This window comes from Carassius auratus, chromosome 20, assembly GCF_003368295.1.
Source record: "Carassius auratus strain Wakin chromosome 20, ASM336829v1, whole genome shotgun sequence".
Lineage (NCBI taxonomy): Eukaryota > Metazoa > Chordata > Actinopteri > Cypriniformes > Cyprinidae > Carassius > Carassius auratus.
Genome location: NC_039262.1, coordinates 7751713 through 7777753, shown reverse-complemented (window position 1 = coordinate 7777753; position 26041 = coordinate 7751713). Strand labels below are relative to the sequence as shown.

General features: G+C 36.1%; 1 protein-coding gene across 4 annotated transcripts; it reads left to right on the top strand.

The window, feature by feature from the left end:
• Positions 1 to 4205: 4205 nt before the first annotated feature.
• LOC113120759 (retinoic acid receptor RXR-gamma-B) lies at positions 4206 to 25806 on the top strand. 4 transcript variants are annotated; one of them, XM_026290783.1, is made up of 10 exons: positions 4206 to 4354; positions 19225 to 19457; positions 21673 to 21817; positions 21922 to 22101; positions 23200 to 23360; positions 23499 to 23628; positions 24428 to 24560; positions 24668 to 24759; positions 25143 to 25248; positions 25344 to 25806. In XM_026290783.1, exons 1-10 carry the CDS (start codon positions 4324 to 4326, stop codon positions 25489 to 25491), a joined length of 1359 nt encoding a protein of 452 aa, XP_026146568.1. In that variant the 5' UTR covers positions 4206 to 4323; the 3' UTR covers positions 25492 to 25806. The 4 variants fall into 4 exon arrangements, with proteins under 4 accessions (XP_026146568.1, XP_026146567.1, XP_026146565.1 ...); XM_026290782.1 differs by lacking the exon at positions 4206 to 4354 and adding an exon at positions 9797 to 9950 and having other exon boundaries at positions 23203 to 23360; XM_026290780.1 differs by lacking the exon at positions 4206 to 4354 and adding an exon at positions 9797 to 9950.
• Positions 25807 to 26041: the final 235 nt, after the last annotated feature.

Sequence of the window (26041 nt, the reverse complement as noted above, 5' to 3'; positions counted from 1 at the left end):
CGGTAACTCTACGGGTGCCGGACTGGGTCATACACAAGCCTTCTTGTAGCCGGCTCGTTTTTTCATCTCTACACCACATGGTGGTAGTAGACAGTCGGTCTTCCAGCAAATTCGTTCTCATTAGACTCATTTTGCCGAATCGGTTCATTTGAGCAGTTAAAGAGCCGGTTCAAAAAGCTGTTCCAGATGTTCTTTTCACCATCAAGCGGACTGTCAGCGTCTCAGTAAAGACCACATAGCCCCGTTACGGCGCCCCTGTTTATTAATAACATTGTATAGCTACCGTAATTTCATGTGTTCCAGTTCCGTTTGTTGAAGTTAAGCTTCAACAAATTTAAAACCTAAATTAGGCCCAATTTGCATTCAGGTTAACAATAATCTCTTTTTCACATTGTGACAAAAACCAACTTACGCGTGCTGACAAACCTAATATAAACACATTTCCAGTGCGTTTTATTTGTAACATCGGCTCAAATAACTCGGTTGACTCCATATCGGTTCTCAGGTCATAATTCATTCAACGACTCGGACCAATTCTGCCCAGCTCGTGATTCAATTGTTCATCGTTAACAAAAGAACGCTTCATTTGCCAATCCGACATCCTTATTTTGCATTTGACAGGTAAATTATGAATGAATATATAACATGGTGTTTCAAGATTTATATAAAAGTGTTCGTGATCGATTTATTTTTATATCAGATCTCTTTTTTAACCCAAGCTACTGCTAAGTTTCAATTAAATGACTCGTTTGAATAGAAAACAATGATCGTGGGCATTTAATCATTAGGGCTATAGGCTACTATGCAAAATGTAGACGTAGTCACTGCTTGAAAGATGACACTTTGACATAAGAAAGAATAATTCTTTATTTGAATGACAAAAGAGCATAAAACAACTAACAAGCACAGAAGCTACTAATTATGTCAAACTGACAATAGGAACTGAGCAAAACATGAAGTGAAAATATCTAGGACTATTAAAACTGTTTTGTAAACCAACCATCTGAACGGGTAGAACAGGTTGCTTATTCATAGGCTCTTCATATTCCTTGTTAAGTTTCTAAAATGTCAGAGCATTAGGTCACACTGCTCTCTGACATTGTCATCTTAACCTGAGGTGGTCTACAACAATCTCAGCTGGATCTGACACTACCTTGTTCTTGTGTTTTTTCAAAAATCTAAACCTATTTTTTTTATTTGAAAATAAATTTATTTGCTTATTAAAAATTAAATACAACCTTCAAAGATTTAGCACGCTTGGTTCAACGGGTCAGATTAAAATAATATATTATTTTTGCTTGCACTCATCGGTTTATGTGAACATAGGTTAGTTTTTTTTTTTTTTCAAAACAGCCATGCCAAGCACTACGAAAGTGATTCATTCTGAGTGTTTTAAGGTAAAAGCATCCAATGAGAAAAACTCATTTGAGTAAGAGGGTTATGAGTCATTTTTCTCTGTTTCAGCCAATCATGAAGCAGTATGGTCTATTCAGGTTAATTGTGTATAAACCCACCAGCCCCCTCCCCAAAAAACAGTCTGAGGATTAACAGGTTAATGTACAGTAACACACACGTCAAGAACATTCATTTGGAATGGATTAGAGCTTTGACCACCATGTCTTTGTGTTGCCAGAGGAACTTGCTGGTTCAAAATTGTACTTAATACAACAAACCTAAATCGACAAGCATGCAAAAAAGCATAACCCAACTGAAAGTTAGTTTTAGAGATCAAATATTGAAAAAAAAGCAGCGAGCAATGCGATAAAAGAGCATATAAAAAGCATATAGTACAATTTTAGAGCTTCCTGCTGGAAAATAGATGAAAAGCAATGTATATCTAAAACGGAAGACTTCCTGTCATCACAATCCAAAAAAATCACCCCTACTCCTCACTTTCTGTGCTGCAATTACACTCGCATCTCTGTGGGAGTTTTCACTCAAGAAAGCAGAGGTTTGAATAAAAAAATGGAGGTTAAAGATAGAAAAGAGCAGAAGAGAGTAAGCAAACAGTCATTTGACAAACAGCCCTCTGCTCACTTCATCTTTTGTTTGTGTGATGGATGTCCTCTGAGTTGATAAGCATTGTCTCCTCCAGACGACATCACAAGAGGATCACTTATCATCTCAGCTTGTATGAGGGGAATTTGTGGAGGATTTGGAGAAATTATGAGTGGAGTGTAGAGAAGAAGAACAGATTGGAAAGACAGTATTTGCACATGGGTCACTAGTATCTTGCATAACATGCGTGTGTCAGAAAGATACTGTATGTTACAGTATATCACACACTGACACAAATTTGTTGGTCTTCATCCTTTGGTTTATGTTTGTGTGGATGATGTAGAGTTAGCAGGTGGCCTAGGTCTGGTGTGCTGGGGGTGGGACATGGCTGGGACACATTGTTTGTCTGGATGGGTTCATGAATACAAAGGGATTACTGCATACGGTTTGGCTCACTGACAGCTCTGACTGTGAGTGTGTTTGTTACTGTGTAAGAAAGAGTGTGTGACTGATTATCTTAGAGATAAGGTGGCAAAAGAAACATGGCGTAGGTTAAAAGAGGAAGAAAAAATAAAAACAACAAATTAAATGAAAGGGATAATCCACCCAAAAATTTAATTTCATCTAATTTACTCAATGTCATTTTAAACCTGTATGACTTACTTTTTGTCAAACTTAAAAGATGATTTTGAAGAATGTTGGTAACAAACGGTTTCTGTTCCTATTGAAATCAATTATATTAATGAAAAAACTACAGTATTAAATTGGAAACTGAAACTCCTTGGTTACCAACTTCTTTTGTGTTCAATAAAAAGAAAGTCATATAGGTTTGAAACAACATGAGGATGAGTAAATGACATCAATTGATTTTTTTGGTGTACAGTCAGTTACATCAAAATGATTGAGCAAAGTGTATAAAAATTTATAAAATGTATTATTAGCAGACAGTTATGCCACAAAAACTGAGTGCAACTTGATTTCTTTTCATGTTTAACCCAAAAATGGCTTAAAAAGAAAAGAACATTAAGAAAAAAAGGAGAGGATAACAAATTGCAGGCCTTACACCATGTGCCATCATTAAGCCCACACAAAGAGAGCAGTGACAAATGACCATTTTAATTCTTCGGTTTGACTTTAATAATTAACATGATCTAATAGACTTAAGAAAGGGGTACAAACAGAAAGTCTTGATTGGTGTGAGATGTGTTGGAAAAAAAGCTATTCATCTTGTTTACCATGGTTGTGTTTGTTGATTGCTTTCTTGAATCTTGGTCATTAACAATGAGGGACGGAGTATGTGGGGGTTGTGGGGATGGGGTGGGCTTATCCCCAAACCTCAGGGAGGGGCCTTGTGAAGTCACTGGTCATCTTGAGCACTAACCCCACGCTAGTTCAAGACTAGTGAATGCTGGGGACTTCTTAATAACCTTTGGAGGTAGTGAGAGCTCACCCTTGTATGACCCCATACTCTGGGAAAGTCTAGGGGAATCGCGAGGAGTCTTTGAGCCACCACACAGAGTATAAACAGGCGGACAGACAGATCTCAATCACAAATATAATTATATTCCTGTTTGTTTTCTACGTTAGTTCTTAGAAATTACTTATGCTGGTGTAGTTAAATTGTCAAGTCAATTCAGTCATATTAAATAATATTTTTACAAATTTTTCACACATTTTTAGGTTTCTGCCAATACCTTTTACAGTGTCCAGCTTGGTACTGTTTCTACTGATGGCTGCCTGAATGGTTAAGCATAGCCATTTAAAACCAAGTCTTACAACACTTCTGGGAAACAAAACCCTGATTCTTTTAACTTTTTTTATGTATCTACTTAGTCATTGAGTCATATTAAATAACATTTTATCTGACATTTTTGTGTCCGTACTCAATACTGTTAATTTGATGGTTGAATGGTTCAGTAATCACTGAAACCAAGGTCTTTGGTTTAGTTAAAATGCATAAAAATAGCAATGCAAGACACTTTGTTCAAAAGCATTTGTCAAATGTAGTTGTAAATGTAATCCACATTTTTTGTTGTTGCATGTGTGCAGGTCAAGTTATAAAGAAAGTAAAATATATGTTATTACCATTGTTAAACAGCTTGAATGTTTATTCTGTAAAAAACACATGCACACATGTGCTAAAGTCATCTGCCTGTGCAGTGGTCTTATCTGATTGTTGTCGTTGGAGAAACCCCTCCTCCTGCCTCCCCCTGAGCGGGGCCCCGAGCCAGCAGCAGCGCCGCAGAGTGTAGTTCACTTGGGAAGAGGAATCAAGAGGGGTGCGGAGCTCCTCCAGGACAAGAGCCGACAATAAACTGACTCGGGATGGATACTCACGACACATATTTACATCTCCGTAAGCCGCTGTCTTTCTTCATTTCCTTTTGCTGCTCTTGTGCCATATTATTTACGCAGTTGTCCGTGTAGTTTGCCTTAAATGTCCATGCCCTCGAAAGCGTTAAAACAACTTGGCTGATGAACTTTCAGACATATTATAGCCCTATCAATCCGCGTGCTTTGACATCGGTCAGGTGTTTCGCGCGGTTTACAGCATGGTTGGCACTTTAATTGTGTTTATGTAATCGATCGCTCTCAGAGCATGGCTGTTGTGCCTGATTAGTTATTTATTGCTTTTGAGACGGTTTCCAGCAGAGTATAGCATGTACACTTAACATAGGAATGAGTATGGCTTGTATTTCAAAGCAAACTTTGTATTTGAACTTTTGCAACGTGTTACAGGAGTGAGTGCGAATTACATTATTCTAAGCAAAGTAAGAAACAACTCTTAACAAGTTATAGTTTTATGGTGTTGAGCAGTGTTGTGGGTAACGCGTTACAAAGTAACGCGTTAGAGTACTCTAATTACTTTTTTCCTGAAATGTGTAACTTAACGCGTTACTTTCGTGCGTAAGTAATCAGTAACTTCGTTATTTTTAAAAAAAAGTAATCCGTTATTTTAAGGAAAGGAAAATCCCGACTGCAGCCTGCTTTTGTCAGACAGTAGTCCTAGGTCTACTGTGCCACCTGCGGATGTATCAGCGGAGCCGAAGCTCTGTGATCGTAAAGTCAATGGCTGTGATGCGTCTGTGCCCTGCGCCTGACCCTGTGTGTGTGTGGTGTTTTTTTTTTTTTTCGAACTCCCGGCAAGATAGCAGAGAGGACAGCGTTTGGTTTATGGAAGTACGCACATTATTTTCAATTTGTCAACGAAAAAGAAAAGAACATGACGGTAAAAATGCACAATCTGCTTTGGTGAAAAGCTTCTGTCGACCGCCAAAAATTCTACCTCAAATTTAACGCTACGTTTTAATCACTACTTTGAAGAGTAAATGTTAAGAGGACTGTGTTAAAGCGAATTTTAGGCTTGTGACTGTGAGTGACACTTTAATAATTAGTTCGGCTGTTAAGCGATTTGTCATTTGCCTGTGTGGCAGTGAAGGATTTAATTCGGTTTGTTATCATTTTTGTTTGACAGGCAGCTGTTTAATTTCTGTTAGATCATTGGCTGGCTGGTTGTTCATCATTTCTAAATGGATTTAAATCTGCAAGCATGTTTTAAGGTTGTGTTTACAAGTAAGCATACTTGTACTTTGATAACTGCATTATTTAAAGTTAAAGAAAAATCAGGAGTTATTCTTGTGGTGCTCATAATATACAGTAGCCTAGGCTAACCGGGCTGGGGTAACGTTAGGTGCGAATTTTGATTAATAATATGTTCTGTGATAATAAATAAATAAAACGCACATGTGGAATAGCCGATTGCTGACTGTCTTTCCTGTTATTGTTATCCTGCAGTGTTAATTTAGTCGGATGACTGACGCTATTCATTGTCGGGAGTCACGACTTCTAGGTGCATTTAAAGGGGCCGGGGGCTGTGTCTCTAATGCGTGAGCCGCTGCAAACGGCTTTTAATTTTTGGTAACGCATGAGTACTCTAACGCGTTACTTTTATGAATAGGTAACGCTGTATCATAACTGATTACTTTTAATTGATGGTAACGTTGTAACCTAACTAACTACTTTCCAAAGTAACTATACCCAACACTGGTGTTGAGTGGAAGTCATAAGACTCATGTAAAAAGTTGCCTATCTGTGACACATATTTAAATAGCTTGATGCTGTTAATTGAACTAACATTACATGTTTAAGCCAAGTTGTAATGAATTTAATTGTTTTGATTAAAAACTTGACTGGAAAACGATAGATAAACAGCACATTATTGCATGATAACCTAACCTTTGGGAATCTTAAGCTAATATGACCAATTGGTATAAGCTGGTCCAACATGGTATACCATTTTACACTAGCCAATGACCAGCTTGAAAACTATCCACAGTTCCACATCTACTAGCTTAAGCTGGATTTTCCTGCAGAGCAAGAATTCAACCTACTGTACATATGCTTTAGAGGTAATATCAGATGTATCACTTATTGTCAATGAACAATATGTACCCAATACAATGTGATCACTCCTGGTCAGTAGTTTTGTGCAAACACACACACACAAAAATAGAATGTTGTATTAAAGGGGTCATTATGATGTGATAACAGTGTTACAAGCTTTTGGTGCATAAAGAAGATCTGTGAAGTTGCAAAGACTAAAGTCTCAAATCCAAGTAGATATTTTTTATAAAAGTTAAATGTCAGATTACGCCCTCCTAAAATGTCTTGTTTAAATATGCCCCCACATGTCTATGTCATGATGTGGGAAGATTTGCGTAACACCACCCAAATGTTCACGCAAAGTGAAGTGACAGACACAGTGATGAAGCTTTTATGTGTTTGCAGTACACAAGCCACGGATGGTTTAGACTCCACTGACTCCAATGTGTGACCATCTCTCTATCTCTCTCTCTCTCTCTCTCTCTCTTGCACACACACACACACACACACACACACGTGCACACAATGCGCAAAACTCTTCATTTGGACATTCAATAGCAAATACTTTAACTAATAACAAAATATACTTAAAGTAGCTGATTCAGAAGTGCCAGATTGATGTAGCAAAGTCAGAATGTCCTCCTCTCCTAGGTTCATGAAACAGTCATCCATAAAATGCATTGCTGTTCTGTTGGAACAAGATTCCTTAAAGATTCCTAAATGCATCTATACTTTCAGAAGCACCAAATAAAGTGCTTTTGCTTTCGCCCAGATACACATAGCATCTCCCTGACATGGCTGCTTCAAAACTAACTGCGTTTATTGAAACCACCTTAAACTGCATAAACACATTGCATCACACCATTTAGCAATGTCATATGACCCCTTTACTAAGTAGTGTTAAAGCTGTGAATAATATAAAGCTGTATTAATGCATGATGTAATAAAAATGTCAACTAACAATTAATAAATATAGACTTACTGTTAACATACGATTTATTCATGTGCCACCATGATGCCTGGGTTTCTTTAAGAACCAGAAAACAAACTAAGAGTTTTGAACTTTGAACGTTAACCAGGTTAACAAGGTTAGATAAATCACAGTTAATCACGTTTTGCTTTCGTAGTGAACAGGTATACACATTCAATTCCTTTTTAATTGCATGCACAGTACACTAAAACTTTTGGCAGAAGTGACTTACATTGCATTTAAGGTATACATTTTTTCATGCATTTCCTAGGAATTGAATCCATGACATTGGTGTTGTTAGCACCATGCCCTACTGTTTAAATTACAGAAATCTTTTCAATGTCAGTGAAGGGGTCATTGAGTTCTTCGTTTTTTGTATCTCTGAAAAGTGCCTATAGCTGACAACATTCCTCCACCTTTAACAATGCAAACTCACTCTGCAAGTCCAAAGACACAGAAAAAAAACATGTATTACAGTCGTCAGGCAGGAGTGGCTGGGAGACCTTTGTTATTGCCAGCTGTACACATGCTTTCAAACAGCTCACAGTGTTTCTGTAGATTTCCGATATGTGCTTTAGGCTTTCAACATGTGACTCACTATGCAGTCTTGCCCTTACCATCACTTTCATGGCTAGGAGAATCAAAGAAGCTCAACCAGGAGAAACAGAGGATATGTAGTCCACGAGAAAAGAACGTATAGGAAGAGTGAGTGTATACTTTTTGCTAAAGTTAGCCTGTTAGTCATTAGATGGTCCAAGTTAAACCCTTTCAGGATGATACAAAAGCCACACAAAAATCGAATCTTATCTTTAATGGAATTAAAATGAAATGATTATTGAGATTAGACCATTTTAGCAGCAGTTTAACAAGTCTTACAAACTGTAATAACCCTGTATAGCTGCTGTAGATGAATGAACTAAAAGAGATGCTGTTCTGGCCTTCAGCTTCTGTTAGCTCCGTGTTCTGGATTTATAGTCCTTCTGGGGTAATATAATTCTGGGGTAAAGTAGACTGGAGCAAGGGTGGATATCTATTTTGATCTGTGGATGCGTTCATGCCCTGACTGCTTCCCAGAGGACATCCTGCTTTGAAATGTTAGATGTGGACCCTTATATCACAGTGGCGGGGTTTGAACTGTGAACATTTAGTTTTTACGAGTCTGTAAGATTTTTTTAATATAAATAAATAAAAAATAATATTTTGTGTTCATCAAGACTGCATTTATGTGATCAAACTTGCAGCAAACAAGCAACAAACCGTTTTCTTTTGAATGTTTTAAAATATAATTGATTCCTTTGATGGCAAAGTTGAATTAGCAGCAACCATTACTCCAGTCTTCAGAACATTTATTTGATATAGAAATCCTTTGCAACAAAGACTTCACTTCTGGTTTTCTAAACCAGGGGTTCTCCAAACTCTCCATGAAGTACCCCCAGCACTGCATCTTTTGTATGTCTCTGAGAACCACTGTCCTAGACCTTTGAACAGCAATGTAGACATATTGAGGCTGAAGGCTTATTATAGATGACAGAAGATAATAATATTTAATGAATAATGTTTTAACCTTTACTGACACAGATTTTCTTAAAGGACACATGGTTAGGTTTATGGAAAGAATAAGTTACTGTAAGAGAGATATCAGTGATTGTTTTGTTAGCAAAAGAAATGCATGAAGATAGAAAACCCAATACAGCTGTTTTGGTAATGTGGCTCTTAATATTTCTTCAGGCAGCTCCAATTGTGTCAATCTTCTGTGATCGCATCTCTCGTTTCAGTCTAACTGATCCATGTGGGGCATTGCTTTTATAGGACGACATATTAAAGAGGCTTTTTTAGGTTCACCCTGAAGGCATTCTGTCATGAAGGCAGCTCTCTCTACTGCTTGGCTGTCTTTCAATGAAGCTGTAATGGCATCAGGATTGATATATTGTATATGCTTTTAATGCATCACTTTATTGAAATATCTCAAAGCTTCTTTTTAATCTTTTCTGCATGATTGATTTGGCTCAAAATCCCCTTTAGTGTGTGTGCATGTGTGAAAGAGAGCTGTTATTGCCACTACACTGCTTTAATAGAAGCACTGATGTGCCCATCATTCTGTGATATTATGGTCAGTTATAGAGTGTTCTTGATAATCAGATGTACTGTAGATTTTTTTAATCTAAGCAAATAGCTTTTTTATATGTTTAACCTCATATTCACTGAAGTGCACTTCATCCCACTTCAACAGGTGGCTCGCCTGGGCTGATAGATTTAATGACACTCAGAGCCTCTGTCCGGGCAGACCGTGGCCTTTGCAGAAGGAGTTTTGTCAAAGGCGAGAGAGGCTGATCTTTGTTGCAGTAAACGGTTCCTGCTGGATTCAGTGGTTGATAATCCGAGTAATCCCATAAACCAGCAGACTCCTCCCTGCGGATCCTCCTCCTACGGCCGTCCTGTTTTCACTCATATCCCATCTGTTCCATCAGCGGAGTGAGTCTTTGTGCTCTGCTGTGCCTGGTGAGGTTTGGTCGAGTGGTGCTCGCAGTCATGTGGCATCCGGCGGCGTTGCCTCTTCAGGGTCAGAGTCACGACAGAGAGGGTGGTCACTACAGCCACTGTGAGTATCTGATAAGAAGATACTCCTGTAATTCTTACTTCCTGTATGTTCCCAGGGACAGCATGGCTGGTGCATCGTAAGGGAAGATCAGACGATTGTGCTGTTGGAAACAGCTGGATAAAAAAAATATTTGACTGATTTCAAAACTGTCCATACATATGTGCATTTTAGAGATGTGTTGGTGTGTCTTGTGGTTCATTGTCATGAGTAAAGAAGCTGTCATATCATTTGTTATTTCTAAGCAAGGGAATACACAGCTCAAATTCTTAACTGGAATTGTTTTTATATTTCCAAATGGAATTGGGAAAATTATTTTTAAACAGGTTTCCTGATTTTTTTGGTCTGCAGTTGGTTTGACAAATGGATAGTCCCACCCCAAATTCATGCTGGAGACATGAGTATTTCTAACTGCCAAATCTAACCTATAAAAATACTTTTGAGTGGCATATCTAATAGTCAGGTTGATTCAATCATCTTTAATATTTTTTTCACAGTGCACGTGGTGAAAGTTTACCAAGAATGCATTAATTATTTTGTAATAAATAAAAAATCAAATCAAATTTATTCCTGTGGTGTTAACATTGAATTTCCAGAAGCCAATACTCCAGTCTTCAGTTTAACATAATACTTCAGAAATAATTTGAATATCCTCTGTTTGTGCTTAAGACATATTTCTTCTATTATTATTATCAGTGTTGAAAACAGTTAATATAAAGCCTAATCTTTTTGTTGAAACTTTTTTTCCAGGATTTTGATGAATATAAAGCTCAAAAGAACAGCAAGAAATAGAAATCATTTGCATCTCTATACATGTTTTTACTGTCACTTTGATGCATCCTTGCTTAAAAAAAAGATAAAAGTATTTATCTTTTTCCAAAAATGTCATATATGTTATGAAATCTATTTGTTGATTTGACACTTTAAATACTTGCTTTGCATGTCAATTGTAGCTTGTGTGTAATTAATGTGTACCCTCTGCTCTCAGCTGTTGGCAATGAGAGTAATTGGCAAGGCTCTGTTCTCTAATGCTGTTCAGCTGTTATAGATCAGGGTAAGGTGGCACTGGAGAATTGCAGATATTTTAGGAAAGTCTGCTTGGATCAATCTATTTCAGTATATCCCTTTATATCTCACACACTCGGGGTACTTCACCCCCTCACTTCTTTGCTTTTCTTCGGTTTCTCTGTGACAATAGTTCTGTCGAGGGACGTTTGTGTGTGTGGGTGTGTGTAAACTGACAAGGACAAACTCCCATTTGATCACACAATAGAAAGAGGTGACGGAAGTTGTCGCCGCCAATTGACAGTCACTATCTGTTGTTCTTTCTGTTTCTATTTTTCTTTAAGAGGTGTCAATGTAATGTTGACACCACAAATAAAACTTTAATGCAATAATGACAAAGCATGTGAGCCTGCATAGAAGTTTGCATGTGTGCCTCATTCTTTAAATTAATGTAACATATGATTACATTAATTTAGTTTGAAGTACATCTAGGTGTCTTTAATATACCATAATATGTTGTTTGGTAAATTACAGCTGAAATAAAAGTATTTAGACATGCTTTAACGGATTCATCAAGGCCTCTTAATTCTAGCGATGCTAAATCTTAAAGGGATAGTTCACCCAAAAATTTTAATTCTGTCATAATTTACTCACTCTAATGTCTTTCTAAAGTTGTAAACCTTCCTTCTTCAGTAGAACACAAAAGAAACTGTATTTCACCATACTTTGAAAGTCAAAACAACACTAGACCACATTGACTTTAATTGTGACAAAAAAAAGAAGAATCTTTTTGGGATGAATTGAAACACTGACTCTGAGCTTGACTCTATCATCAGTACCTGACCTCACTGATGCTTGTGATTCCCTGTAGCTTCATTCCAAGGTATGTAAACACCTTTCCAGAAGAGTGGCAGCCGTTAGGGAGGACAAGTATTAATGCCTGGTTTTGTGGTAAAGAAGCACATATGGGTGTGGTGTCTGGATGCTTTATTCAGTGTGTTTAATTTTTGTATCGGTAGTTATGCAAAACAATAGTCTGGGTTGTGATTGGCTGTAGGTTAGGGTTAAGTTCAGTATTAAGGAAAACATCTTTTTAGGGTCTTTGATCATTGCTGAGATTATCTGGATGGTCTTTCAACATTGTTCAATATATTTGATGTAAACACTAGAGACAGAGCCCTCTTCGTCTTAATTTTTCATCCTAATCCTTCCTTTTCTAGTTCTCTTTGATTTCTTTTCACCTTCCTCTTTTGCTGAAGTTACTTGAGGCTATGTGTAGGGCTGACTACACTGTGGTTTCTCACATGTCTTATGCTGCTAGATCCCATTTGTAACCTAACATCTAGTCTCCTTTGATAACATTTTTTATGTGTGTAGGCTGGTTGTTGCATTAAGGAACTTTAAAAAAGATTTCTTTAACTTGTTAAATCAGTTTAAATGTTACCACACTTTAAAGGGTGAAATGTTCATTTTCACTCAATCTCCTGTTAATCTTGAGTACCTATAGAGTAGTACTGCATTCTCCATATCTCCAAAAAGTCTTTAGTTTTATTATATTTATAAGAGAAAGATAGTCTGTACCGATTTTTTCCGGAAAAAACACGAGCGGCTGGAGGCGTGACGTGTGGGCGGAGCTAAAGAATCACGAGCGCGCGTAGGCTTTTGCATTTAGAGCGTCTGGAAGCTGTGACATTTCCGTGAGGAAAAAAAACATGACATTAGCGTGAGGAAAAAACCATCATCCAAAACAAACCATGGCTAACAGTCAGATTCAGCAGTACATTTATGATCCAGAATCAGATCCAGAGGCTGAAACTGAACAAGAGCAGCAGCAGCAACGACTACAGCAGGACGTCTCTATGTAGTATGTAAGTTATTGAAACTGTATATATTTGCTTAGCGGTTTTGAAAAATGACAAAGTTCCACTTTATGTCTTTTTTTTTTTTTTTTAAAGGTTTACATGTGGGAAGTGCAGTTTGATGCCAACTGAGGCGGAAAACGTTTGCTGCCAAGAAATAGAACCGGTTATACTTATGTCTTGAAATGCATTATGTGGCCAGCTAAACAAATGTTATTTTAATACACACACACCATACATAGCATGTTGTTTACTTGATATGCTTACGCGCCGATAGCGAAGTTAACAACACAGAGATATTTGAAGCAGTTTTACTCACCGCATGCGGTTCCAACACACGATCGTGACCCTTTTTCGTTGGGACTGCATCATCCTTAAGTAATAAACGATATGCAAATCCGTCGGCAAACTGGGCCTTGTTTGTAAAACAAGCATCTTCGAAATGCAGGGAACAAACAAAAACACTTGCACAACTCCATTGATGCTCTGTTAAAATAAACTCTGTCCACTGGTCCCTTAATGCTGTTTTTTTTGGTAATCTGTGCAGGGTTGTCTTGCCCTGGCAACCGAAAACACACTTTGGTGACATTTCGCTCTCTCGCTCTGGTCAGTGAATGGCTCTGCTCTGCTCTACGGTGCGCGCTTGCACTCTTCCGGGAGAAGTGCCCTTAGGACCCATATAAGGAAATTCCGCTCCATCTAACGTCACACAGAGCCATACTCGAAAAAAACTTTCCGAAACTTGTGGCAAACCGGAAGAGGTATTTTTGGAACAAAAAAACTCCTTCAAACGCACAACTTAATTTTTGAAACTTTGTCCATGTTTAGCATGGGAATCCAACTCTTTAACAGTGTAAAAAACTCAGTATGCATGAAATAGCATTTCGACCCCCCCTTTAAGGTTTCTCTTTTAAGAGGCCTCTCAGAGTAAAACAGAATGGATCAATTGTCTTGTTTATGTTTTGATTGATTTGGCTTCAAATATCCCAAGACAGCTTGTTTTCTAGGAAGTTTATTTTGAAAGTTGAGAGTGAGAGCTGTTCACGTGTATTGGGGTGGATGTTTGTGACTTTATCTGTTTCTGTTTCTCTCTTGACTCTCTCATGGGTCCTCTGTTAAACCCTCAAGCTTCGAACAAGTTCAGTTTCAGGAATTTTGGAACCGAAATGGATGTTGTCCTTGGTACATTGCTTGACTGTTAAGCTGGATAGTGTGATCCTTAATCAGTTTTCTGTATGATTTTAATGTATTTTTTTTATGAAATTAGAACTTTTATTTAACAAGAATTTATTAAATTGCCCCAAAGTTACAGTAAACACTTTTAAATTTGAAAAAAATATTCATCATTTCCATAAAATTAAACTACTGTTTTCAATATTGATAATAATAAGAAATGCTTCTTGAGTAATGGCTGCTGAAAATTCAGCTTTGCCATCACTGGAATAAATTCAATTTTGAAATACATTCAAATAATATTTCACAGTAGTACTGTTTTCCCCTGCAAAGAAATTCAGCATTGATAAGCATAAGAGATTTCTTTTTCAAAAACACTTAAAAAATTTAGACCAACCAATCTTATACCAGTGAGTTCATCCAGTAAAAGACTGTTCATGCCCATTAAAAACTGACTTTAGTGGTCTTTTTGACCAATTTACATAAAGCACACTGGAAATATTTTTTTTTCTATTTTCCAAAAAAAAGTTTTAAAAAATTCTTAAATCAAAAAGGATTTTCTAGACAAGTAAAAATTATTGTCACGTTTCAGAAAAAACTAATCAAAATTAAGTGAGTTTTTACTTTATTTTTTTTACTTTAAGATTATTTTTTTCTGAAAACAAGACTTTTCTGAAAACAATAACTTTTCTTGTCTAGAAGATCCTTGTTGATTTAATTTTTTTTTGATATTTTGGCTGGAAACAAGGAGGGAAAAATTATTATTATTATTTTTCATTTGTCATTTAGTCATTTGTTCATAAATCTGCCGCATGTTGTAAGTATATTTTAGCAGCCAGTGAAGACAATGAATGGAGAGATGTGTTGTCTTTACAGCATCCAGCTGCTGCTTTTGAATAGTTTTCACACTCACTTAGGATTTAAAGTATTCAGAATCTGTTACTTTTAAGTTTATTTTGATAAACAAGATGTCTGGCTGAACACAGTTACTTCACAAACTCTTGTGCAATGTTCAGTGGAACAGTCCCTACTGATTTCTGATTGTGACATTAACTGTGGTCATCAAATGTAAAATGTCACAAACATTACTCAGGTTTTTAAACAAGTTTATCCTCAGTGCTTCAGAATATCAGCTCTCATATGATATGACACGACACGACACATATGATATGAAACGATATGTTTGGATGTTTTGAAACTGATTAATGTTCTTTCATTTCCTGTGACATTTGTTTCCAAATATCAGCTTATCAACACAGTCAGCATTTTTCTGACTAGTATTTAGTGTACAGTATCGTCTGTCCTTATTTTACTTCACTTTTTTGTGTGACTAAAGCAATCGTCAGCAAAAGTTATTTTAAATGACTAATGCATGTGACAAAATGTGCTTGTATTGAACACAATAATAGAGAGGTTACTACAGGACACATTCAGAGTTCATTGACTTCATGCCTAGATGTCTCTTTACTTGATACTCTATTATATTCTTTAGTTTTCAGTTCACTCTTGCCTTTTCAAATACTGATGTTATTCATATACAGCAGCAGTTATAGGCCCTTTTGCAATAGAACCCACACATTTAAACCAAGCCCTACAAAAACCACTGTACATTTCATCATTAAAAATGCACTCAGTACTGCCATAAAATAAAATCTCAACATATCCCAGACCACCTGATGCCTGAGTCCAGCTCATTTTCACCTTTGTCAGCGATTCTAGGTACACGAGCATGAACGTAATGCTTTATTACAGCAGCTCTGATAAGAAAAACATGAGCTTGTGTGTTTTTTGTGTGTAGAATAATTCATGCTTATTTAGTTAAAGCATGGTGAATGAGGTGTTTAGGTAGTAAACATAATATTGTTGCCAACTACATCATTGAATTTAAGTGTGTGTAGGTTAATTATTCACATATAAACAACATCATGTGCTGATAAACTAGTTTAAGATACGGTTGATTAAGCGATGTTAGTAACTGAAGTGTGAGGTGTGTGTGTGTGTGTGTGTGTGTGCAGTCCTGGGCTTTGGAGGATTATGGACACATGGCGGTAATCAGGGTTGATTTAATGTCCTGCAGCTCTCTACGGCAGACTGGGATAGAGTGGGACAGTGTCCCATTTCTCCATCTCTTCTACCCCCTTCCATTTTTTTTGTGTCTGTTGTCCTCCCCACAACCCCTGTCTTCTTGACAGGTGGTTGAAAATATTTGTCAGTGATGAGCAGTGGGTATAGTGTCATTATTGATCGGATGTCAACTTCGTTTAGGACAGAATTAAGTGATTCAAGAGATTTTTATTTAAAATTGGGGGTTGGAACCTGTTGTCGTAACCACTGTTTATTTCACGCAGTGGGTGTGTGTTTGTCTGTGTGGTTCCAGCCAATAATATGCTGCTAAATCTCCAAACCTACTTTTGGGAATATCCTGTTATTTAGTATTATACAATAACCAGCAAAGTCTAGTTTAATGCAAGTTTTGCAACTTTTTTGGACTGACATTCAAATGCTAAATGTTTCTTTTAGCAATAAGGCTTGCATTTTCTGTAGCTAAAATGTATGAATAATTCTAATAAATAATATGTTTTAATTGTAATTTCTCTTATTGTTTTTCTCAATTTCATGTTTTGCATTTGTTGGGTCACTGGAACAATATTAACAAATTATCAGTTAATAAACAGTGACAGAACATTTTAAATAATTACTGTATGCAAAACAAAAAAATTATACAATAAGTGTATTAAAATATCAAACAAAATAAACATTAAACAGTAGTTTGTGATCTTTCTATATCATGTCGTTTCAGTCAACATGTTTTACAAACTCGTGTGTGAGAGGCTTAATGAATTAGAGCCCTGCTGGAGACTCCACACCTCAGCTGACCAGTAATTAACAATTAAAAGATTTTAACTATCCCTCTCCAAATCCTGTTGTGTTCCAGCTCATGGAACTGATGTCACAGGTCTGCTGTTCATTGAAACTATACAACCCTTTCTTTGTTTTTAGTGTGTAGAGTATCTGTGAGGATCTTGATTACAGTTTGTTGTATCTAACATGCTGTGGTGGTTTATGCATGTGATTGTGCCCGCATTGACCTGGGTGATTTCATGTGGTCTCCACTGAACTTGATAGCATTCTACCAAAGGCTGCACTTTGGTCCCAGACAGCTGTACAAAGGTCATGGGCACTGCCGAGAGTCATTGTGAAATCCTGATGAATGTCTGGCACATGGACCATCTCAGAAGAATAAGATCTGAATTATCAGCTAAAGGTTAAAGCATCTAAACAAAGTTTTTTATAGACCTTATGAGATGTAAATCTGCAGAGATAGAGCTATAGCGACCTTGTTGTATATAGGGTGTCAATTATACTTGTTATACTTGTAGTCAACATAAAACTAAAACTTTGGAGTGAAAGGTTGAAAGCATATATTGTGGAGAAGCCTTTACGTCCTTCTCTACCTAAAAAAAACATTGATGTGGATTTTACCATGAAAATTAATGTGCAAAATTATGTTTTTTTTTTATCTCTGTTTAAAGATGCAGTACCAAAGCCTTAAAAATTCTGTGTGACGGCCTTGTTTTCAGCCTTAGGGAGTCTGTATTAAGCATTGGACTTCTATGGTCTGTTTTATATGTAATGGATCAGGTGGCTCATTTAAGGATAGGACGACATGCGGACCACAGTATGACCATGTTTCTGAAATTTTTCTGAAATTGATGATTATGCCTGGTTAATAAACTAGAAATTGTGAATTGGGTAAATTTTAAGGAAAAGAAACAACAAGATAGAGATTTATATTACAAAAGAAGCTAATTTCAGACACTTATAGTGTCTCCCTACAATAAGGTGCAAAACTGTAACTGGGTAAGTATGCATTAAAAAGGTACTAATATTTACAATTCAGGTATTAATATGTACTTTTCAGTAATAATATGTACCTACCTTCTCATTTAGCAAGTTTCATGCTATTAACATTTCCCATCATTCTCAGCATTAGAATGATAAAACCTGTATGACTTGAATTACAGATGATGATTTAATGTCTTTGTCTTTATCGTTGTATATTATGTTATTGTACTATAGTTTTTTGCTCGACAGCCATTTAGTAAAATACAAGACCTAAAAAAACTATATTAATGGATTATTTTGACTGCAATTGCTAGGGTCTTGATCACCATGTCTAGGTTTATTTAGCAATATTACATTAGAAGTAGTTTATATTGAAATAACCTGCCAGAGATAAACTGTTACAGTCACCTTGTCAGAAGATCTGATCAAATCATTCATAAAGCTTTTTTGTGTTGCACATCTTGATAAAAGCAACTGCTTGAAGCTGTGTTCATGTTAATTTAGTCTTAGATAAATTTGATTTAATCTTCATCTTGATGAATGATGAAACAAGGTAATGGATTGCAACACCATCAGTATTGGCAAAAAAGGTGCAACCTTTGCCCTGTGTGTGTCCTTGTACAACGTTAGATAGATTATATGTGTTTGTGCCGGTACAAACTACCATTAAGAGGTACTCTTATGTAGCACTCCATCAGCTGTGGACTGAAGGGTTACAGCAGCAGGGCTTAATGGATTCTCGTAGTGAAGTGTCCTCTTACATTTATGTACTTAAACAACATGTTTTTTCATTTTATGCCTTAATAAGAGGTAATTGATGTTCTGCAAAATCACGTTTCCAATATTAATGTTCCTGTGGGCATATATTTACCCTGTTCTCTGATGTCTGCACATGCTAAATAAAAAAATATATAGTATGAGTCATGATATATTTATAGAGACCTGTTACACTGACCAGTATGATTGTTTGGTTTATACATTACATGTCAAAGATTTGGAATAATTATGATTTTCAATTGTTTTTTAAAAACAAAGTCTCTTATGCTAGCCAATGCTGCAAAAATAGATTTGATAAAAAAATACCAAACATTAATATTATGAAATATTACAGTTAAAGAAAACTGTTTTCTAATTTAATATATTACAAAATGGAATTTATTCCTGTGATGCAAAGAAACATTTTCATTAGACATTACTCCAGTCTTTTTAATCCTTAAATGCAGCCTTAATGAGCATAAGAGACTTTATTCAAAAGCATTAAATATCTTAATCTTTTTATTTTTTACCAGAAGTGTGTCTTTATGATCAATAATGTCATCAGCAATCGTTTCAGTGCTACATTTGAATTGCTCTTGTCATGTCTAATATTAATTTCTCTTTTTGTCCCTTCACAGACACTAGTGCTCTTAATTCACCCCACTCTCAACCACCACCCCTGAGCCCCATGGTGGGTCATCCGTCTGTCATCAGTTCGTCCCGCCCTCTGCAGTCGCCCATGAACACCCTGGCCTCATCCATGAATGGCCTGGCCTCACCCTACTCGGTCATCTGCCCTTCTCTGGGTTCACCATCCATTTCCTTGCCCTCTACTCCCAGTATGGGCTTTAACACCCTCAGCAGCCCACAGGTAAGACTAGGGGCGTGAATTTTGTATAACAGTTGAGGGGGCACAATAAACATAAAAGCGATTTTTGAAAGGGACACAAATAATACATCTTAAATTGTACTTGTAAGGATATGTATACACAGATGAAATCCTTACTACTATTAGTGCAGCAGGGAGACCGTTCCCCCTCGAAACACGGTTAGTTTGGGCTAATTTTGGGTAGCAATTGGGAGGGTTTTGTTGTAAAAAACAAAAAACCCTGGCAACCCTTTTTCCTCAAGCATTTTTTTTTACAGTATTTCAGTTATTTAAAGTATAATACACAGACTCATATTTTTAGGGTAATGTCCCCATCGACCCTCCCAGGATTTCTGCCCATGTGTAAGACGCTTCCCATAATTCTGAACTCTCGCAGACTGACACCAACCAAAGACAATAAGATCTGTCCTGAAAAAACTGAAATGTTACCCTCTTTCATAAATTCAAATTTGCCTCTTGGCAGTAATACCCTATATGTACCATTTAGAGACACGTGAGCTACAAAGATGTACCTTTTAGCTTTTGTACTTTTAAGGTGCAGATCCAGTGACAGCTTTGTCCCTTCATTTTCTGAGAGTGTATGGATGCCCTGGTGTTAAAAGAGGTCAGCTTATGTGCGTCTGGATGTGCGTCTCATTTGTCCCTGGAGGCCAGAGAAAGCCATTGACTTATACAAACGTTACAGGCTTTTAGTCCAATGAAAGGACATCAATAACTATGAACTTACAGTATATGGGATACGTAAGTGAGTGTGTGTTATAAATCATGATAGACATACAGGGTCTAAATGTACTTGAAATGATATTGAAATTAAAAGAAAATGTGTGTAGAATCCTGTAATGCTGGTAGCATGTGGCATTAATTGTGTGTGCATGGTGATTTTTATTCTGAAATCCTTCACATAGGTGTTTCTTTTTTTTTGCCCCAGGTGGATTTCAATCTTACCAAAATAAAGGCAAAATGTCCTCAAAATAAAATTAAGTTGTATTAGTCTTTATAAAACACTTGATCAAAGAGTGAAAAAAAAATCACATTTATTGAGTGAAAATGGGTTTTTACTTGTTACAGCAGAAGGTAAAGAGACAAACCAAATAATTTCAGACAGTTTTGTTGTATTATTATTATCCAACCAAGCTGTAATTTTGTCAAGTTATACAAAAGTGAGAAAGTTTAATTTTGAAAAGTGTTTAGAGTTCATAGGCTTTTAACTTTGAAATTTGTGTGAAAGTGAAATAAATTTATTCAATATTTCAAATGTTATATCCATCAGTATCATTTCTGTCAAAGAATGTTATCAAAACCATTATTTCATATAAAATGTATATGCTTGTTTACTATTACAATATTTAATAATATTTTAAATTAGCTTTTTTTCAGTTTTTATTTTAAAGTATATTTTGATGTGCTTTTGTCATTTTATTATATTTATTTATTTCTCTAAAACTTTGGTTTTGAGTCATTTTAGTATTTAAACTTGTTTCGGTTAGTTACCAACTCAACATTTATTATTTTCATTTAGGTTTAAAGTTTTCCATGTAATATTTGTACTGTCCACGTTCTTTTTTCAGCTTTATTTCAATAAGCAAGTTTTAACTTTTTTTCATTTTTATTTTTTTAATTGTTACTTTTTCAAAGTTTTAGTTTGTAAGTTTTAACAACACTGTAACCATCATTTATATGATGGAAAAACAGTGTGAAAAGTAAGTGAATTTTTTTTTTACCCGACAAAAGGAGCAGCCATATACAAATACATAAATCGACAAACATTTATGACAGTAATTCACTGAAAATAAGGCTCACTGAATCCTATTCCTGATTAGTCTTTCTTTCTGTATGCCTGTGGTATGGCCATGTACTGCCACCTACAGGCTCAATGCTGCAGTGCAGAAAGCAACATGTGATGGAAAAATAGTGAATTCTCCTGAGAGGGAGAGGACACAAATCTCCCCTCCCCTTTGAAATGTTATATCAGCGCTCTCACAGCTACTTGTGTAATGGCTTTGCAAGGGTGGAGTCTGTTTTGGTGCATTTGTGAGTGTTTTCTTGGGTTTTTGTGGTTTGTGTGTGTGTGTGTGTGTGTGTCTGCTGTGCTGAAGGGACACAAACAGTCTGCTGCTGTATTGTGACATAAAGTCTTTTCCTGATTACACTATATAAGCTGCTTCTGTCTCTCTTCACTTCTCTTCCTGTCTGACAGATGAACTGTTTAAATGTGACAAGCTCAGAAGACATCAAGCCTCCACCAGGATTGGCTCCGCTGAGCAACATGAGCAGCTATCAGTGCAGCAGCCCTGGATCGCTCTCCAAACACATCTGTGCCATTTGTGGGGACCGATCTTCAGGTACAACACAGGGATCGTTTAGGTGTTGTATTTTGTTTTGGTTTGGAAGTAAATGCAAGATGCATCTCTATCCCTTCTGAGGTTCAGCATGGTTGTGTTTGCAGGAAAGCACTATGGTGTTTACAGCTGTGAAGGTTGCAAAGGCTTCTTTAAGAGGACCATCAGAAAAGACCTGACCTACACGTGTCGAGACAGCAAAGAGTGCCTGATAGACAAACGCCAGCGCAATCGCTGCCAATATTGCCGCTACCAGAAGTGCCTGGCCATGGGCATGAAGCGGGAAGGTTTGTATTTGTAGGTTTTCTGTGCATAAATCAATGTTTTTTCAATTGCTTTTACATTTTGTTTTATTTTATTTATTTATTTATTTATATTGTTTTGTTTCCGTTTGGTGTGTTTTATTTATTTTTTTCAGTTTAGTGTTTTGTCTTGTTTTGTGCTTTTTGCAGCCTTTGTGGTCAGAATAGATTTTATTTTCTACACATTAATAACATACTTTAACATTATGCTAAATAACATAAATATTAGTACATACATATAGATTTATATATATATTATTATTATTATTTTTTTTTCTTCATAAAATTCAAGGCATTAATGTTTGCCTACAAAACCCCACTGACTCTGCACCCCTTCACCTAATTTCATTACTTCAGACTTATGTGCCTCAAGTGAACATTGCTTTATTCTGCCACCCCAAAGACACACAAAATCACTTTCACAGACTTTTAAATTAAATGTTCCCTCCTGGTGAAGTGACCTGCCCAACTCAATCCGAGGAGTCCTTAGCCAGCCCCAAGAATCGTCTAAAAACACATCTCTTCTTTTTTTATTTTTTTTGACCCTCTAACTCTAGCACTCTCTTTTCTAATTGTATTCTTTAAAAAGTGGTCCTCTTTAGTCTTGTACTCTATTCATTTACAGCTTTAAAAACAAAACAAAAAACACTTGTTTTTCTAATCTTTTTGTATTCAATCCATTTGTTTTTATATAATAAAAAACTTGCTACGTGTAGGCCACTGTGTTAAGCTAACTGACACTTGTTATAGCACTTCCATATCATTGCTTTTTGTTGATTTGATTGCTTTTCATTGTCCTCATTTGTAAATCGCTTTGGATTAAAGCATCTGTTAAATGACTAAATGTTATGTATATTATATCATATTTCTTTATATTCTTACATTATATTGAATACATTATTTTGTACATTTGTTATCTTATAATATCTCAAATAAAATATCAAAAAAGTACAATATCTAGTATTACAGATAAAAGTTTTAAAAAATTGGAGATTTCTTAAATTACTTTCGATGTCATAATCATTACCGGTAATTACAATGATTTATAATGTACTCTTTACCTTGCTCTGCTGGACATCACAGCAGTCCAGGAAGAGAGGCAGCGTGGGAAGGAGAAAGGTGATAATGAGGTGGAATCAACGAGCAGCTTTAATGAAGACATGCCTGTGGATAAGATTCTGGATGCAGAACTCGCAGTAGAACCTAAGACTGAGACATACACAGAGAACAGTCCAGTCAACTCAGTAAGACAAAGATGTTTATATTTATTCATGTACAATTTGCACAGTACATAAATGTATGGCTTAAGCATTCTTTGAGAAAGTAACAACTCAAATACTCTTTTTCTCTCTGCTTTGTTTTCATCTGGTCTCCTTCTTCAGACTAATGACCCAGTCACTAATATCTGCCATGCAGCTGACAAACAACTGTTTACTCTGGTGGAGTGGGCCAAGAGGATACCTCATTTCTCTGATCTGCCTTTGGATGATCAGGTTATTTTGCTTCGAGCAGGTATGTGACACTCATACACATGTATAAAACATATAGATATATATAAGTTGCTATTAACAAACAAGAACTCTATGACTACACTTTGTTTCTTCTGTTGCCCCTATAAGAGCTGTTTTTGATTAGCACTTCATTTGGACTTTCCGTCAAGGTTGTAGGATCTGGAAAAACGAGGGAATTGACACAAAATATGATACATTTTAATGATACATGTTCTTTAATGAACATGCAATGTTGGTGTGTTTGTATTATTTATGTACTATTGTTGTATTTATTAGCATTTTAAATTTTTCATTTTTCAAATGCTTTTCATTTTCATTTTAGTTTTGAGTTTTAGTAATTAATTTGCTTCTGTCATCTTTTATCTTTTATTATTTGTAAAAAAAAAATAAAATAAAAAACTGTAAAACTTTTTATTTTTATTGATGTTTTAGTACTTTTAATATTTGTCTTGAACCTAAAGGTCTTTTTTTCAGTTAGCTTCCAAGGTAGCAGTTATTATTTAAAAAGTATTTCAAGATGAAGGGTTTCATCTAATATCAACGTTTTATTTCATTTCAACTTAATTTCAAGCAATTATTATTATTATTTTTTTTTTTAGTTTTGTCTATAATAACTGTAGGTCAAAGGGTCAGACAGAACTGTGTTGGTTGTGTAAGTGGGAATGCTGCCCTCTGCTGGTCAAGCACTTCACACGCATTCATGATGTAGCCACCAGAATGCATCACAAAGCCTTGCTAATGATGTTTTCTTCTTGCTATTCGTGTCATTTATTTTCTTCATGCAATCTTTTTTCTTACAGGATGGAATGAACTCCTCATTGCTTCATTCTCTCATCGCTCAATCACAGTTAAAGATGGCATCTTGCTGGGCACAGGCCTCCATGTCCACAGGAGCAGTGCTCACAGTGCAGGTGTCGGCTCCATTTTTAACAGGTGACTATTTCCACCTTCAACATTTTTGTTTGTTTAGAGAATGATCATAAAATATGCATCTTTATTTGAATTACAACTAATGAAAGCTTTGTGTGCTTGTGTGGCAGGGTATTGACAGAGCTGGTATCTAAAATGAAGGATATGCAGATGGATAAGACAGAACTAGGCTGCCTTAGAACCATTGTCCTCTTCAACCCTGGTGTGTCGCTCATTTCCATTTCTATACACTTGTCTACAGCACTGATAAACAAAGTTATTTTAAATTATGCCATTATTTACATTACATTCCCAACCCCCCCCCCCTCCCCCACACACACACACAAACATACATGTTATATAATATGTTTTATATTATAATAATAGGTTAAGAGACATGTTTTACCCAAAAAATGTAATTCTGTCATTACGGACATTTTCTTTCTTTCGTGAAACACAAAAAAATACTGTAATTTTTTTTGTATGCCTTTATACACTGCAAAATGTAATTACAGTGAATAGGAACTTTAATATATTTGATGTAAAGACGTGTAAGATGTTTTGATAGAGTGTATAGTTAATCATGCAGATTGTCTCTTCTCGTAGACGCCAAAGGCTTGTCTAACCCAGCGGAGGTAGAGGCACTGAGGGAGAAAGTTTACGCCTCACTGGAGACCTACACTAAACAGAAATACCCTGACCAGCCTGGCAGGTAAAGTCATATACATGTTTGTTCAGTAAATACTGATCATATATGTTGCACATACTCTTTTTCACTCTATGTCTTCCTCCCTGCCTGGTTTACAGGTTTGCTAAACTTTTGTTGCGTCTTCCTGCCCTCCGATCCATCGGACTCAAGTGTTTGGAGCACCTATTTTTCTTTAAGCTGATTGGAGACACACCCATAGACACTTTCCTAATGGAGATGCTGGAAGCACCCCATCAGATCACGTGACACAAGTTCCAACGGACCATTTGTTTTGTACATATTCTTATGTAACTAATATAATAACCAACATGATTGAAGATATTGCAGTACACTGCATATTTTATACCAAGCACAAATTATTATTCTTTTTAAAAAAATATGAGCACGTCTCAAAATATACAGATGAAATTAAGTTTACTGGTATGGTTTCGAGAAGAAATGTTTCTGTAAATAGCTAATGTCAGGTATTGTAAGGTTTTTAGAAGAATTGTTTCTGTAAATAGCTAATGTCAGGTATTCGTTGTGGCAATGCAATAAAGAAATTATATTTTATTCAAGGAATTTTTATCTACCCAAACAGTAATTTCTAAAACTAAATTTAGAATTCTGTTCAAATAAATATTTAAATATGATGTCCTTTTCTTTTGTGTGTGTGTGTGTGTGTGTGTGTGTGTGTGTGTTTTGTTGTTGTTGTTTTGTTTTGTTTTTGAGTAAAAGATAATGAGGCATTATTGTCTGTCCTTATTTTACTGGAGCATCCAACTTTTTTTCCCTGTAGAACCAAAAGCCTTTAAAG